This window comes from Acomys russatus, chromosome 1 (genome assembly GCF_903995435.1).
Source record: "Acomys russatus chromosome 1, mAcoRus1.1, whole genome shotgun sequence".
Classification (NCBI taxonomy): Eukaryota; Metazoa; Chordata; class Mammalia; order Rodentia; family Muridae; genus Acomys; species Acomys russatus.
This window is the reverse complement of record NC_067137.1, coordinates 118,518,698-118,536,116: the sequence shown is the minus strand read 5'-3', so window position 1 is coordinate 118,536,116 and position 17,419 is coordinate 118,518,698. Positions and strand designations below refer to the sequence as shown.

General features: G+C 49.7%; 1 protein-coding gene across 1 annotated transcript in view; it reads right to left on the bottom strand.

Annotated features, from left to right (window-relative positions):
* Dync1h1 (dynein cytoplasmic 1 heavy chain 1) overlaps positions 1 to 17,419 on the bottom strand; it is a 65,603-nt gene that overhangs the window by 5,597 nt on the left and 42,587 nt on the right. The window contains 23 exon segments of the mRNA XM_051151562.1: positions 1,327 to 1,402; positions 1,627 to 1,801; positions 2,069 to 2,163; positions 2,245 to 2,379; positions 2,458 to 2,711; positions 2,827 to 2,977; positions 3,061 to 3,207; positions 3,919 to 4,072; positions 4,367 to 4,494; positions 4,604 to 4,816; positions 5,647 to 5,862; positions 6,889 to 7,006; positions 7,516 to 7,711; positions 10,064 to 10,184; positions 10,382 to 10,501; positions 10,577 to 10,750; positions 11,937 to 12,141; positions 12,245 to 12,459; positions 12,549 to 12,710; positions 12,808 to 12,922; positions 13,377 to 13,510; positions 15,406 to 15,535; positions 16,266 to 16,429. Of these exon segments, the coding sequence (XP_051007519.1) occupies positions 1,327 to 1,402; positions 1,627 to 1,801; positions 2,069 to 2,163; positions 2,245 to 2,379; positions 2,458 to 2,711; positions 2,827 to 2,977; positions 3,061 to 3,207; positions 3,919 to 4,072; positions 4,367 to 4,494; positions 4,604 to 4,816; positions 5,647 to 5,862; positions 6,889 to 7,006; positions 7,516 to 7,711; positions 10,064 to 10,184; positions 10,382 to 10,501; positions 10,577 to 10,750; positions 11,937 to 12,141; positions 12,245 to 12,459; positions 12,549 to 12,710; positions 12,808 to 12,922; positions 13,377 to 13,510; positions 15,406 to 15,535; positions 16,266 to 16,429 (3,598 nt within the window).

Below are 17,419 nucleotides of genomic sequence, written 5' to 3'. Positions count from 1 at the left end.
CTGAGGACCCCTGTTCCCTCTGCTTCTGCCTCCCATCTCCTCATGGGTTGCACTACTGTGTGTGTAGGCTTTGGGGATCCAAATTCAGTTGTCTGTCTTGAGTGGCACACACGTTTACACACTAAGCCATCTCCCTAGCCCCCATCATTTGTTGCTTTAAAAAAACACTTTTTTTTTTTTTTTTTTTAAAGAGACAGGATCTAACTGTAGCCCTGGGTAGCCTTGAACTCACACTAAATTAGGCTAGCCTTAAACTCTGAGGTCTACCTGCCTTTGCTTCCTTAGTGCTGGCATCAAAGGCATGTGCTATATCATGATTAGCAAAAATAAAACTTTCTATTTTTTGAGACAAGGTCCCTCTCTATGGAGCCCTTAGTTGCCCTGGGGAAAAATCTGTATTTTGTATGTGTGTGTATGTATGTGTGGCTGCCACAGGCATGCCCTTTGTGGATTGGATGTTGTGTGTGGGAGTGTGGAGGTCAGAGCAGCTGGTGGGGTTGGCTCTCTCTTAACACATAGGTCACAGGGATGGAGCTCAGGTCTTCACCTGCTGAACCATTTTGCTAGTCCTCACTGAATTCTGAAACTACAAATGACCTGTTGGTTGCAGACCCCTGAGTCTTCACTGGGAAAACAGAACAGTGGCCAGTTAAGTGCAGTAGTGCCCCTTTGCCTGTGGGTCCCTGAGATCACATGCTGCTGCCCACTGCCAGGTCTGATGCACTCATGAGTCTTTGTGGCACAATTAAAGACAATCCCTGTTCATGTTTTGTTTGGCATCCCTCACACCCCAGTAAAGTGAACCAAACCCCAGGGCCTTACGCTTGCGAGGTAAGTATTCTATCACTGAGTTCTGTCCCTAGCCTCCTCTATCCTTGTAGGGTCACTAATGATGATGAGGGAGGAATGAGAAATCTGATCCTCTTATTTCTCAGACAACTACTACGTAGGAGCCATTTCCCTAAATAACGCTTCCTAAAATGGCAATTTTAGGTCTTTTTTTTTCCAGACAGGGTGGCTGTCCTGGACTCACTCTGTAGACCAGGCTGGCCTCTAGCCTATGGAGATCCACCTGCCTCTGCCTCCTGAGTGCTGAGATTACCAGTGTGTGCCACCATGCTGGCAATTTTGTTTTGAAACAAAAATCTCATTATGCAGCTCAGGCAGGCCGTGACCTGTCTTCCCAGTCTCCTGAGTCAGGGCACATCACCCTTCCGGCCTGGCTTCCTGACAAGCCCTGATGCTGCAATACTTCTTTGGGGAACATCACACCCAACTTTATATTCAGGCCCAGAAAGAGGACAGCAGGGGTCTGCATTGACTCACTTGTAGGTGTTTCCTCGCTCCAGAGGTATGGCACGGTCTGCTCTGGTGAGCTACTATCCAGCCAAATGCCAAACTGCTGTAGAGACAACAGGGAAAGTGTTAGCACAGGACAGAAATCATCTGGTGTGTGGTGCTGGCATGTAGCTCAGGGCATTGCTCTATCGAATGAATAGACGTTTAAGGGCAGGCGTTAACCTGGCTGACACAGGCACACATAGTCACACAGAATCAGCAGGCTGCTCACTGACACATTTCACCAGGCAACTGAAAGGGCAATTGGACACTTGAAAGGGCAATTACCTCATCTGCCTGAACCTTGGCAATCAGATCCTTAAAGGCTGGCAGACAGCTCAACCTCACCACAGCTTCTGCCTGCTCCACAGTCAGGCCCTGGACTTTGGGGGTGGAGCCAGCACTCAACACAATCTCCTTCCCTCTGAGGAAGTGCTGGAACTCAGCATCATAGGTGGGCTCCCTGCAGGGCGTCAATGGAGGCAGGTCAGGCACGTGTCTGTCTGTCTGTCTGTCTATTTTTCGAGATGGTTTTTCTGTGTAGCTTTGGCTGTCCTGGACTCGCTTTGTAGACCAGGCTGACCTCAAACTCACAGCGATCCTCCTGCCTCTGCCTCCCGAGTGCCAGGATTACATATAGCAACTATGACAACAGCTGTGATTCACAGAAAGGAGAGTGCATGCTAGGAGGACCTGCAGAGCCTCATCAGTACTGAGCAGCCAGCCTCACCCCATGGTGCCTTTCAGCTTAATTCTCGCCAGCAGCATGGCAAAGGTGATGTGGTCCTGGTGCAGCATGCCTCGAGCCACTCGGTTAAATGCCACCTGGGGACCAAGAGGCAAAGGTTGGTATTCTGGAGGCTGTACTTCTGTCCCCCCTAGACAGATGCACGCTTTGCCCTCTACCTGGAAGAGGTCCTTGGTGATGACGGAGAGGCGCTGGGTGTGGTCGGTGGCACCCTTGAGGTTCGGGTTCTCATACAGCACGTTGTGGTAGATGTCGAGGAAGAACTGCAGCGAGTACTGATACAGGAAGTGAACCTGGAAGGCAGCCATGTGACGTCAGGGTGTGCCTCGGGCCACAGTTAGGGGCCAGTGCTGCTGTGCCGATGGCCTTACCTGCTTCAGGGACTCCATAGTGAAGTAGATGCTGCTGCACGCAGTGGACAATGGCAGGTACTGTTGGGACACAGTCTCCACCTCCTGCATGACAATGTCTGTCTCCTCCACTTTTCTGGTGACCTCGGCGGCTTCCCGCTTGAGATTCTCCAGGGTGGTTATGATGGTGTCGTCATCCAGGATGCGTCCTTTTACCTCATTCAGAGCTTGCAGCAGAGACTTCTCGAGCTGCCGTAGACGAAGCTGAAATTCCCCTAAACAACAAGACAGGCTTGTAACACCCCGCCATGGGGGATTGGCATCACCCTCGCCCTTCAGAGCTCGGCCACTGCCCACCCACCGCTGCGAAGTCGAGGACCAGAACCGCACCTTGCAGCTTCAGAAGGTCAGAGCGCTTCTCATCCACGTCAGGCCTCTCTGCTTTAAGCACTTCATTGAGACACTGGCTCTGCAAACTGCTGCGGGTGACTGTGAAGTTCACGAAGGTGACCCGGGAGCAGAGGTCTGGCGGGAACTCCACCTGTCAGAGAAGACGGAGACAGACTGGTGGGCTCACTCCACTCCAAACACCATCATGTGACCTCTTAGAGTCCCACTGCTTACTGTTGGGTCTCGAGTAGACAGGAAGATGACAAATGATGGGGACAGGTCTATGTCTTGGTCACCAAGGGTAATCAGCACTCTCCCTCCTGTTCGCCGAACTTCACGGTTCAGTACTGGATTCAAGACTGGATCGTAGCTTTCCACATCCTGTGGAGGGCATAAGCATAAACTGAGGCAGACATCAGTTTCCTATCTGGGCCAGTGCACCACCCACAAGCCACTGGGACATGCCCATGATTCTACCTTTGAGGAAGCTGTAACGGCGGAAGTAGTTTTGCCTTTTTAAGGAAATTCTTAGGGTGGGGCATGACCGTGTCTGAGTGGCAGAGCACTTGTCTTGGTGTGAGGTCTCAGTTCCACCCCAGCAGCAACCGAGACCCAGCTCAGAGATGCACTAGCCACACGGTTTATCAACTCACACTGAAGACCTCAGATCCCCCGACTCCAGTGTTTTCAAGACAGGGTTTGTCTGTGTAGCCCTGGCGGTCCTGGCTGGTCACTCTATAGACCATTTGTCGACCTCTGCTTCCCTAAAGGTGTGTGCCACCACCGCCTGGCATCTGGTTTTGAGACAGAATCTTTCTAAGTAGTTCTGTGTGGAGCACTCTGTGTAGGCCAGGCTGGCCTCCAACTCAGCCATCTTTTTTTGCCTTTGCTCCTGAGCTCTGGGATGAAGTTTGAGCACTAGCATGCCCAGCTGGGGACTCAGGTTTTGGAACACAATCTCAAAGCTTTATTCTTGTTTCAGAATCAAAACCACATCTAACTAACCAAGTCCAAATGCCGTCACGGTGTCTGTGCTATTTACTACAGGTCACGGTGTCCCCTAACAGGGGACAAATCTAAACAGACACAAACCTGGACGAGAAGGGGGTTGCCAAATCTCAGAGCACTCTCCAGATTCTTCCGGAAGGCATCATCTAAGAAGCTGGTCCTTGTGATCTTCCGATCCTTGTATTCATTCATGATGAATTCTGTGGCCTGTCCGGAGGGGTCAATGATCAGCGGGTACCTGAGGGGAGGCAACACGAGAGTGGGTAAAAGGCCCAGCAGGACAGGCAGCCTCCTTCCTGATCGGGTAGGAAGAAACCATCACTCTGTACAGGCAATCTCTAGACATTTCTAGACATGATTTAAATCAAGTTATTCCCTGGATTCAATAAGCAGAATTCAATCAAGATGTAAAAATGAACACTGACCTCTTAGTCCTGCCTCCCCACACATCTCTTCCAACAAGGTATTTTGAAAACAACTAAACGGGATGACTATACCCATCTCTACGTGCACCTCGGGCCTGAAAGCATACCTATTGAATCGCTTTAGCATGATGGCGTTTTCTGTGCACAGGTCGTCGGCGGGTAGGGAGCTGGCCTGCCAGCGGAGGCGCTCGTCAGCATTGGAGAGATACTCTGTCCGTGCGATGTCTGTGCGGAACTGAAATGGGAGGGAGGCTGCTGTGACTGTATGTTAGGATTTGGTCACAGCGTGCTCAATGCTGGCTGGTGCGGGCCCAGGTTCACCATCTCTTTGCAGCGCCTGTTACCTGGATGTTGGCCTGCTGTAAATGATGAGACCAGGTGGTGAACAGGTTCTGGCGCATCTGCTGGTCAAAGTAACCTGCATAGGCGATAAACGCCGCCGACAGGAGGCAGTCCCCAGCAATGGTAGACATCTGGTTTTTGAAAGTTTCACTTGTCTTTTCCCAGCGTTCCCTCTCAGCAGATAAACTCTTCAGAAGCGCTGTGCTCCGGTTTACCTAAGGGAGGAAAGAAAATCACATGGCATGTTTAGAAACACTGAATGCTACAAAGGAATTCATCTGCGGGCCAGTGAGCTGGCCTAGTGGGTAAAGGCTCAGGCCACCAGGCCGGATGGCCAGAGTTCCATCCTGTGACCTAACGTGGAAGGAGCACCAACTTCATAACAGTGTCCTCTGGCTTCCACATGTATGTGCTTAAGCATGCACATACCGATGCAGGATTTAGGGAGGAGTAGAAGCAAACTCAGGCCTGGAGAGGTGGGACTGGGGTCGCTTCAGAGCACAAGCCAAGGGCAGAGCACAGACGTTCCACCTTGAGAGATCTGCACATTCTGGGATTTTCCTCAAGTGAGGAACAGCTGGGCATGGCCAGATGGGGAGACAGACTGGTGGCCTATTTCTTTATTTATTTTAGGTTTTTTGAGACAGGGTTTCTTTGTGTAACAGTCCTGACTATCCTGGATTTGCTTTTATAGACCAGGCTGGCCTCAAACTCACAATGATCTACCTGCCTCTGCCTCCAGAGTGCTGGATTAAGGGCATGGACTGGGGGCTTATTTAAAGGACCTGAAAGGAGTGAAAGTAAATGTACTTAGTGCAAACTCAGGGCATGCACACATGTACACACACACGTGTACACGTGTACACACACATGTGCACACACACACACACGTGTACACACACACATACACACACTGCTTCATTATCTCACCAAGACCTACAGTATGTGAGTCAACACTGTTAATCTTGGCTCCTGCTAGGGAGGCCATAAGGACCTTTTAGGTAACTCAGAGTTCAGAGAACCTTGGGGTGGGGGCAAGGCTTACTTTGGCTTCAACAGCTGCCAGGTCTGCCTTGATGGCCTGAGCCTCGGAGATGAGGACAGCGTACTCCTCCTTATAGCGGGCGATGCTGGCCTCCAGATCCCGGATCATCTGCTCCACCTCGTTGGCTTTCTGCTGGTTGTCCTTGGCATCATCTTCCAGCTTCTGCAGCTCGTTCCTCAGGGGCTCCACTCGCTTTAGCATGTCTGCATAGTTCAGCTGGGAAGGGCAAGGCACAGGCGTGACTCACGCTAAGTGACGGGAACAAGGCACGAGGACATGAATTTGTGAAAAATGCCATAACGAAGCCCATGGCTTAGTATAGCCAATCAAAAGTGAGCTAGGGAAGGTGGCTGGGCTTGTGAACCCTGGCATGTGGGAGGCTGAAGTAGCCTGGGATATAAAAGGTGATTCTCTCAAAAGCCAAATCCGGGGCCTAGAGGAATGGCTTAGCAGTAAGAGCACGTCCTCTCACAGAAGACTCACAGAGTGCTTCCCAGTTTCCTGGACTCCAGCGTCAGGAAATCTGAGCCCTTTTCTGGACTCCTCAGTCACTTGCACTCATGTGCAAACACCCACAGCTACAAAATAAAAATGAACCTTAAAACCAAAACCTCCAAACTAATTTAAACCGAACCCTAACCCCTGAGCTAGCAAGACAGCTCAAGCAAACCTGAGACCGGAGTCTGATCCTCAGAACCCATGTAAAGACAGAAGAGAGGTGGCGTCACATGCTGTCCTCTGACCCCACATGCCTACGTATCACCACCTCCCTCCCCAATGTGAGAACTGGCTTTTTGGGCTCTCTCCTCAGGGCACTCCCGTCATCCTTGGGAGTGAGTGCTTTTCCTTTCCTAATGAGTGGGCTTTGTCTAGTCCACACCTAACTGAACTGGTAAGACTTTCTCCATTTTCCCTCCTGGTGGCCACAGGCATGCTCACCTAACCTGCATGCTGGATTTCTTTTAAGCGTGTAATAAAATTGCCCTTGAAGCCAGCCTGTGGCACATGACTTTAATCCCAGCACTTGGGAGGCAGAGACAGGTGGATAAGTTCCAGGACAGACAGGGCTGTTACATAGGGAAACACTGTTTTGAAAAACAAAATAAAACAAAAATTGCTCTCGAACAAATAAGACAAACAATAAAAGCCAGGAGAATCAGCACAGCAGTAGAGCTGAGATAGTGGAAACGAAGAAGTGACTGGGAATAAGCCCCACCCACAGCGGTGCCGTAGAGGACCCACCTGTGCCACTGCCCACTTCACCATGGGGCCGCAAGCCAGGGAAGCGCGGTTGACGATTTCATAGTTGTAACTGGGGTTGGACATGTAGTTTTTCTTCATCTTCTCTCTTATAGCATCACTGAGAGAGGAAATTATTTCTAAGCACACACAGATAAAAACTTGTTTTCATGTGATACAAATGTAAAGGCCTCTCACACTTATGAGGATGCTGGCCGAGCCCTGGTTCTCAGGTGAAGGTGGCAGGGCTGCTGTGGACAGGCTCCCCCAGCTTCTGGCTCTGCCCCCCTCACCACAGCAACTGCGGCCAGTTTTGGTACGACAGACAGAAGACCCTGCTGTACTGCACACGGGCTGAGCCCTGCGGCTCACAGCTATTTGGAAGGATGAAACTCAAGGCTGGCAGAGGTGATGTCAGAAGCATACACAGAGGACAATGCTGGCGTTCTCTCTCGGGCATTCTCAAAAGGCCCCTGTGGGACCAGTGCGACCCTTGTTCCCTGCTGGTAGATGACATGCCAGCGATGACCAAGCAGAGCCCGTGGCAACGGCCACTGCAGACACCACAAGACAACAGCAGGCCTCCCAGACTCAGCTGTACCTTCTCGACAGCTACAGCAGCCGCCTCACCTGATCTCCTCGGCTGAGAAGTTGACGATGGTGGGAATGAAGTTCTCTCTCATGATGATGGAGCGGATCTGCTTCCAGTCCGTGGTGCTCTCTCCCAGCAGCAGGCAGATGGACTCCAGTGCCAGCTTCACAGCAGCAGGGGGGTTAGCCATAGACCTCACCTCCACCAGGTGTTGCTTCTTAATGGACTTCACAGCTGGCCAGCACAGGTGGGGCAGGACGGGGTGTGGGGAGACAGACAGCATCCAAGTGAGGACCAACCACCATCACCAAGGGCTCCTGCTCCACTCAGACAAAGACTGAGAAGACTCACGCCTCTCGCAAATCCTCAAACCCTGACCTTATCTAGCCTAAGCTGTAGGCTGTTCATTGGCAAACATGGTATACAGTTTCAAGAACCACATTTCCCATCAGCTAGTTCTTCTCTCTTTTGTTGTTTAGTTTTGGTCGTTAAGAGGCAGGGTCTCACTATGTAGCTCCTTCTGGCTGTCCTGGTACTTGCTCTGTAGACCAGGATGGCCTCGAACTCACAGAAATCCACCTGCCTCTGCCTCCTGAGTGGTTAAGGGATTAAAGGCTAAACCACCACACCAGGCTATTTATATTCTCTCTCTCTCCCTCTCAACATATATAGGAGAGGAAAACCTTTCAGAGAAGATGACTTGCTCTCCTGGAAGATAAAACCTCCATTTTTGCTTTCTGAGGCAGAGAGCAACCCCAAGCCACAGAGAGGCTGAGGCCTGCGCAAGCCTCATTAATCTTCGACAATTTACGGCTAGCTATCTGATGAGGGTTGTTCTAAAAAGTGGCCAATACCTTTATAAACTTAAATAGAGTTGTTTTTGTTGTTTGTTTTTTTAGAGACAGGGTTTCTCTGCCTCCCGAGTGCTGGGATTAAAGGTGTGCACCACCACACCCAGCTTATTTTTTTTTTTAAAGATTTATTTATTTTATACATATGAGTGCTCTATCTGCATGTACACCAGCAGAAGAGGGCATCACATCCCATTATAGATGGTTGTGAGCCACCATGTGGTTGCCAGGAATTGAACTCAGGACCTTTGAAAGAGCAGCCAGTGCTCTTAACCTCTGAGCCATCTCTCTAGCCCCCTGAAATGGGAGTTTTTAAGACTGAAGTTTTAGTAGAAAACTTTTCCTTGTATCCATTTCTGCATGGAAACTCAAGAGCACAGGTGGTTTAGTCCTACTTGGGTGTGAGGTGAATGCTGTGATAACTAGGCCATCAGACACAGCTGGCTCTGGTAGTCAAGATTCACCCCTCCTTACATGGGTGCTGCTCCTTCATAGGCCTCTCAGGAACAGAGGAAGAATGAGTAGTGAGCATCAAGTCAGTCACCACTGGCCATGGCCAGGGTACTCAAATCACTATGAGACAGTGACACTTCCTCAGGAAATTCAAGTCAGGAAGGACCAAACGAAGTGTTGAAAATGTATGGTAAAGGCTATAACCCCATAAAACCCAACAAGCTGAGGAAGGAGGACCCCAAGGTCAAGGCCAGACTGAGAGGCAGAGAGACCCTGTCTTTTGTTTGTTTGGTTTTATTTTTTGAGAAAGGGTTTCTCTGTGTACCCTTGACTGTCGTAGATTCACTTTGTAGACCAGGCTGGCCTCAAACTCACAGAGATCCACCTGCCTCTGCCTCCTGAGTGCTAGGATTAAAGGTGTGCACCATCAGGCCCAGCCTGAGAGACCGTGTCTTAACACTGCTATTCCTGGGAAAACCCAACAACAACAACAACATGACACCCTACAAAACAAAGCAGTGGCATTGTCATCATTTTTCTCCCAGGGCTCAGAATGAAATCCAGAGCCGCTAGCACATTAGGCAAGTGGTCTATCCCTAAACATCACAGCCCATTTAAAAAATTTTTTATTTTTTGTTGTTTTTCAAGACAAGGTCTCTCTGTGTTAGCCTTGGCTATCCTGGACTCACTTTATAGACCAGGCTGGCCTTGAACTCAGAGCGACCAGCCTGCCTCTGCCTCATGAGTGCTGGGATTACAGGCATGCACCAGTGTGTGAGCGTTTTGTCTGCAGGCATATGTGTGCACCATGTGTGTGCAGTGCTGAGGAGGCCAGAAGAGGACACTGGACCACTGCAACCAGAGTCACAGGTAGTTATGAGCTGCTGTGTGGGTACTGGGAACTGAACCTGAGGGCTCTGCAAGAGCAGCTTTAAACTGCTGAGCATCTCTTCAGGCCCATGTTTTACTTTCTGAGACAGGGATCTTACTGTCTTCCTGCCTTGCCTCACTAGTACTTGTGATCACAGGTTGTGCCACCAGACAGACTCTTGCTGGTTTTCTCTTACAGGAAGGGCTTTGCTACAGTAAGTTCAGATGTGTTATCTGAGCCCAGCTCTGAGAGATGGATAGGCTAACGTACTTAAAGGGCTCCAGATATTTGCTTACAACTCTTACACAAATGTACACCACTGAGCCTCACAGGAAGCCAGAAGTGCAACATCTGCCACACCGTGTCTTCAGTTGAGCTAAGAGCCCGGGATGTGTGACAGCAGTTACGTACCATTCTGGGCCTCAATGACAGCAGGCTCCACTTTATCAAGATCCTCTTTGACACTCATCTGCTTGTCTGCGATGACCTCCTGCTGTTTGTGCAGCTGCTCCTGAATTTCTTGGCTCATGACCTAGAAAGGAAGGATGCTCAGGTCACATGGCTAAAGCACGGTGAGCTTGCTAAGTGAGCTTCAACAGCTCTCCTCGCCTGCTGACACACACCTGCCACCCCGCCAACTTCACTTTCAAACCAAGTCTCCTATTGGCAACAGAGGCTGCACATGCTCCGCCCAGGCGGTTAGAGCCCTCGGAGTAAAGAGAGACGCACCTTTTTCTTCTCAGCCTCTTGCTGGTCTTTCACCATTTTCTTCAGCTTATCATTGGCTGCTGCATTCTTTACCTCCAGCTCTTGGCTCTTGATCCTCAAGTCACGGCGCAGTTCTTCCACCTGAGGAACAAAACCGCACTCAGACACACACAGCGAGTCCTCTGTGGTCCTCTGGAGCTGCTGTGCCTACTCTACCTGGTCCACAGTTTCTTTGATCTTCCGGAGCCCGACATTTAGGTGCATCTGCTGTTCCTCCAGCTCGCTGCGCTTCTCATGGAAAAGGTTGGCGTAGTGGTTGATGAAGTCCAGGTAGTGCCGAGGTGTGATGGCCATCGTCCTGCCTCCTCGCTTTGCCAGGCGCGCGTTAGCCTTTCAAAGAACAAAGTTCAACTCTTCACTCCTCAGCCTCAGCTTATCTTGCTAGACTGCAGTGACACGGAGGAATGGGCTTGGCCCTCACAAGTCACAACACTCAGGCCATCCACAGCTCACAAAAGGCTGCACCAAAACCTACCATCCTTAAATCCCGATGCCTGCCTGCACACAAAATGCCCATCCTGTAGAAATGTCTTATTTTTCCTTTTCTTTCTTTCTTTTTTCTTTAAGATTTATTTATTAAGTATACAGTGTTGTCTGTATTGGGATTATAGGCATGTTCACTGAAGGCAGGACTGAGGCTCTTTTTGCTCATGTTCAGTGGGCACAGAGACTAAGAACATGCTTTCTACGACAGAGGGCTTTGGGTTATATCAGAAATGGGGCAACTGGGGTGGCTGTGGGAACACTAGGTGATAGGCTACACACAGCTCTGAGTGCGTTTCCTAAAGCTTTTTGGTTTTTCAAGACAGTTTCTCTGTGTAGCCTTGGCTGTCCTGGACTTGCTTTGTAGACCAGGCTGGCCTCGAACTCACAGAGATCCTCTTGTCTCTGCCTCCTGAGTGCTGGGATAAAAGCCATTGCCCTAAAGCCTTCTCAACAGACAGAAGACTGGATTTGTCTGTGGAAAGGCCCTAAAGTAAGGGCTGAGCACTAAGGTCAGCAGGGCATCGCCTTCCACTGCAGTTCTAGGTGCAGGCGGGGGAAGATTCACTGCAAACAGTTGCCTCTGTGTCTCCACACAGGAAATGGGGCTCCTGGGCTACAACAGCAGAGCCAACACCCAGAGCCTGCACAGCTTTTCCCACCTGGCCAGTTAACTAGAGTTGTTGTGTGTATATAGCAGGTGTGGGCACATGTGCCATGGTTCCTGTGTGAAGGTCAGAGGACAGCTTTCAGGAGTCAGGGGCCCTCCTTCCACCTTTACCCACTGAGCCATCTCACTGGTTCCAGTCTGACCAGTCAAGGAGACAGAGCCTCCTGCTCTAAGGGAACAAGGCCTGGGTGAAGAGTGAAGTGTGGAGGGAGGAAAAGACTGCTGACGAGAATGGATGCCATGAGGAGGTGAGGAAAAGTATTTGCTCTTCCTGATAGCACAGGGTCAGACACATGGATCCCGAAGGTCTAATTCAAATCCATTTAGCTTTGCTTTCTGTGTTGTGCTCAAAACCGCACATACCTGGTGAAGAGTCTGATGAACAAACACGCAGCTGTTCACAATGGCTTCCCGGTGTGTGGGGGGCTGTGGCAGTTTGTCGTACACCACGGGCATGTAGTCAGGCACTATATAGTTCGGCTTCTCCAGGTCCATTTTGCTGGTGAATTCTTTGCCAACCTGATAGAGCGCTTCAGTGGACCAGTCCCCAAACCAATTCAGCACACACCTGAAAAAAAGACACCCACGTCTCAAATAGGCTCCCAAAAGTAGGTCTGCCTTGGACAGAAGCTCAGTCCTCAGACCTGGAGCCAGGCAAAGATCAGCATTACCTGTTGAAAAGGGCTGGTGAAGTGGCCGCCCGGTCCTTGAGCCCCTCGGAGGACGGGTTCATGGTGAAGACCACGTGCAGGTTGCGGATCACCTGGCTGGTGAACCACTTGTAGAGCTCCTCGTGCGAGTCCAGCATCAGGCCTTCCTTCTGGGCCCCCTCTTTGCACTGGGTCATCAGCGTGGCATACTCATCCCCTTCAAAGAGCCCCGGAACCTGGGGACAGAACAGCCTCACTGTGGCTCCCTCACCTCCTACTGAGGCTCCAGGCAGCAACACATCATCACAGCTCACAGCTTCGTTACCTCTCCATTGGCCAGAAGCGTATTCATTCGCTCCAGGAATCCAGAATCTAGGACATTGGATTCATCCATTATGAATGCTATCTTTTCGTTTTTACAGCCAGAACGTCTCAGCACTGTCCTAAGGTCTTCATCAAAGTCTTCCCCTGTGTACTTCCTGTGGACCTACAGACGCAGCCACGAGTTAAGGCCGTTCTCACTCAACAGCTACGCGCAGAACCACGACTCCATGTCTGAGACCACGGCTGCCCCACACACGCACCTTAATCTGGTACACGCTCAAGCCATTCATCCAGGCGACAAAACGAGACAGGGTGGTTTTTCCAGCTCCACTAACACCAATCAGAAGCAAATGACCTTGAGGTTGTCGGAATATTCTGAAATATTATCAGAGGTGATACATTTTCAGGCGTGTATGCCTCACTTCCCACTTGACACTTGTGTCTATGACCTTTCTAGGGTGGTGTTTACAACATATTCACTATGTCTTAACTTGAATTTGTATATTAAAGCATCTGGTGAGCAGTTGTTACATGCCATATCTAGCATGTATTCAAAGACCAGGAAGACACAGCCTTGCCCTCTAGATGCCAATGACAGAAGAGAGATGAACTCAGTTTACAGGTTGAAGGATGCTAACTGTTTGCAGGCCTCCAGAGTTAAGGGAGGATGAAAAGTTCTTGGAGTTAAAGTTCAGGACAGTGTAGCTGGTCTGAGAGACAAGGGACGTGCTCAGAAGCAGGCTGAGGTGGAGGTGTAGGGAAAGACAGCACAAGGCCAGTGTGAACCAGCACACAGCCAAGAGGACTCGCAGTAACAACAAAAGCCTACCTGTCAATCCTGAGCACATGGTCAAGTACTTCATTGAATAAGACCAAGGGAACGTCAAGTTCTTCTTCATAAAAGACCTTCAGCCTGGCCTTGACGTAATCTCTTAGCTCTTCTTGGTCTACTGGGATGTAATCCTATTTGGGGGCAAAAAAAGGCAGTGTGCACATGAATCAGAGGAGACCACTGAGCAGTTAGATATGCAATTTTAGACACTGAGAACTGCTGAAAAAACACTCAGATCCTCCTGAAGACCTGGCCACAGAAAGCACATGCCATACTGGTCAGCTCATCCAAACCCAGGTTCAGTGTGCCCCTACCAAAATGTCAAAGGTGGCTGACGGTGCTTTTGGGGGAAGCTGATAAGCAAATTCTAAGTTGCATTTGGAAGAGGGAAGAGTTGAATGGTAACGATACTCATGAGTAAGAACAGGTGAGAGAGCCTGTGCTACTATATTCAGGACAGACATCCAAGAACAGATCAGCAGGAGATGACAGAGCTGGGCGGCACACCCAGGAACATGGGGAGACCAGCAGACAGTGACTGCGGCATAAAGATGACGTAAAGACACAGGGAGAGTACAGAAGGGACACATACAGACAAGCACAGCTCACAGCACACCTAACACTAGTGACAGCTGGTTACGGTGGTAAGAACTTGCTCTTCAGGAGACCCTGGAATCAATGGGTCTCGATCCCTTTGAGGGAGGCATCTCATGACTCTTTCACGGGGTCACCTGAGATCACCCTGCATACCAAATATTTATATTATGATTCATAACAACAGCAAAATTACAGTTATGAAGTAGCAACAGAAATTATTGTTAATGGTTGGGGGTCACCACAACACGAAGGTGCACCTTAGGAAGGTGGAGAACCACTACTATAAACAGTAAAAACAAAACAAAACAAACAAAACACACCATTGGAGTTTCCTGAAAATGACAAAGATGGCCTACAGTATAGAACCTAGAAAGTCCGAGTGACTTTGCTGTTTCTAGCTGCAATTAGCCTCCCACAAGAAGTACCCCTTGTTATGTGGAATGCTCTTTAAACCTCAGTCATACTTTGTCTTTTTGGCATAGGGCTCACTGTGTTCCCTGGGCTCAAGTGATCCCCTGCCTTTGCCTCCTAAGTAGCTGGACCACACATGTGTGTTTAGGACGTCTGTTTTTGTGTAGCACTGGCATGGAACTCAGGGTCTCATGTGTTTAGGACGTCTGTTTTTGTGTAGCACTGGCATGGAACTCAGGGTCTCATGTGTTAGGCAAGATGTCTGCCACTGACCACAAGTCCAGTCCAGCTCACGGGCACCTGAGATTTTCTAGACTGTGAGATTCCTTCTGTCTTTTCTTTGTTATTAGTGTGGCCTCCCCACAGGGTGTTCTGGCTCACGCCATGTTAGCAGGGACCTCTGCATGAAATATGCATCAAGAGTTATTAGGAAGCATCCTCCTCCTTTACACGAAAAGAACAATTCACAGCTATGCGAAAATGCCACTGCCATTTAGCATCTAGCATTAAGAAGCTTTTATTCAGGGGCTGGAGATGGCTCAGTGGTTAGGAACATTGACTGTTCTTCCAGAGGACCCAGGTTCAATTCCTAGCATTCACATGGCAGCTCACAACTCTCTGTAACTCCTGTTTCAGGGGATCAGACACTCTCACACAGACATCCATGCAGTCAAAACACCAATGCACATGAAATAAAAAATAAAATAAAGAAGCTTTCATACAAATTGATCACAACTGCCCCATTTTTACTGTGGGGGGAGTGAAGGCAATGTGATGCTCAGGGGACCATCTGCAGCTGAGAGAGACCACTGCTCCTGCTGTGGATCACCGTACACAGCACATCAGTGAGAGGCTGGGCCAGCTAGGTGTCTCCTGGGGCTTCTGCCCCCAAACCCAAAGACTAAAAGTGCTTAGCGCCTCCACTGAAGCCACAGCCCCAGACATGCAAGGCAAGCACTGAGCTGCAGATCAGAGGACAGAAGCCTGGGAAGAGCTTCTCCAGAGCTTGGTTCGGTACCTTTGACAACCAGTTGCTGTACAGGATGGGCCGGCTCATGGCTTTCTCTTTGTCTATGTTAGGGAAGTGCTTCAAAGCAACCATGTCGATGTTTTCATCAGTCCACCGCCGCTCCTCATCCTCCACAAGCCTGTTTTAAAAAGAGCAGTGCAAGCGTTAGAGACACTGAGGCCTGGGGACAGCAGCAATGAGGTGAGGCTGAGAGACATCTCCACCTCTCAGTTTCTGGGAACTGCAGCTTAATCAATCTGACATTTTGAGGCTAAACATAGAACTCTGGCACTCGACATTGTACACGACTGACTTAGTATATGAAATGATAAATTTGGTTCCTTTCTTTTTCTAACCTCTACTATGTTATCCAGGCTATCTATCTATCTATCTATCTATCTATCTATCTATCTATCTATCTATCTACCTACCTACCTACCTACCTATCTATCTTTTTATGGAGACAGGGTTTCTCTGTGTAGCCTTGTCTGTCTTGGACTCACTTTGGAGACTAGGCTGACCTAAAACTCACAGAAATCCACCTGCCTCCGCCTCCTGAGTGCTGGGATTAAAGGCGTGAGACACAACACTGGGCTTCCAGGCTTAAACACTCAGATTCAAGTGATCCCCACACCTTAGCCTCCTGTGTTTAAAAGGCCCATGAAATGCTTTGCCCAGTCACACAGCAGCAGCAAATACTAAGGAATCTCATGGCAACTATGACCGGTGGTGGCTGTGACCCAAATCAGAACAAACTAGGCTGCCCCTGTCTACCACAAGCATGGTGGGCCAGCCTCGCACAGCAGCCGGCAGGACCCCAGGATGCAGGGGGAAGAACGCAGTCGGAGAGGATCCGTGGCTTTCCTTACCTGTCTTGGAAGAGGCGCAGGGCTTCGTGTGCCCAAATGCGAATGAGGCCTTCGACAGGCAGTGTCTCCAGGGGTCTCAGGGCCTCAAAGATCCCTCTTACCCATCTGGTCATCTCACGAGGTGAATAGATATAGTGCGGCTGTGTGTCCTGGGTAAACCTCTCCTACAGGAGCGAGAAAACGGAAGCTATGTAAATGCCTGTTCCTGTGAAGAGGCTAAAAGGTAAAATGCTGTAAAACACTTCTCCAGTAAAGAGAATCCAGACCTAAAGTACTCAGGAACAAGCGAGGAAGCAATGTTGAGGCTGAACCAGCTAGGCTGGGTGTGGCTCGTGCTGGAGCACTTGTCCAGGGCCTGGGCTCCATCCCCGAGACTGATAAACAGGAATAAACTCCCATAAAGACTGGAGGATAAAGACAGCCCTCTCCCCCCCACAAAGCCCAACAAAGCACCATGCCACAAAATAAAGCTGGATCCTTCAAGCTTCTGACTCTGCATTGAAATGAGCACCTAGGACCAGTGCAGATGGAGTACACCCCAGATCCCAGCATGTAGGAGGCGGAGTTCAGCATCACCCTCTGCTGCATAATGAGTCAGTCCCAGGTCAGCCTGAGATTTGTAAGACACTATCTTAAAATGAAACAGAAGAGTCAGGTGTGGTGGCGCATGCCTTTACTCCCAGCACTTGGGAGGCAGAGGCAGGCGGATCACTGTGAGTTCGAGGCCAGCCTGGTTTACAAAGCAAGTCTAGGACAGCCAAGGCTACACAGAGAAACCCTGTCTCAAAAAACCAAAAACCAAAACCAAACCAAAACAAAAAAACTTCAGAAAAATACTTAATCAATAAATACTCAGATAAAAGTCCCTGCAGTAAGCCGGGCGTGGTGGCGCACGCCTTTAATCCCAGCACTCGGGAGGGAGGCAGAGGCAGGCGGATCGCTGTGAGTTCGAGGCCAGCCTGGTCTACAAAGCGAGTCCATGATGGCCAAGGCTACACAGAGAAACCCTGTCTCGAAAAACCAAAAAAAAAAAAAAAAAAAAAAAAAAAAAAAAAAAAAAAAAAAAGTCCCTGCAGTATAGAGCAAAAAGAGAACCCCCCCCCCAAAAAAAGAGAACCAAAACACTACAGACATGTTAGTGGGGATAGTCCAGA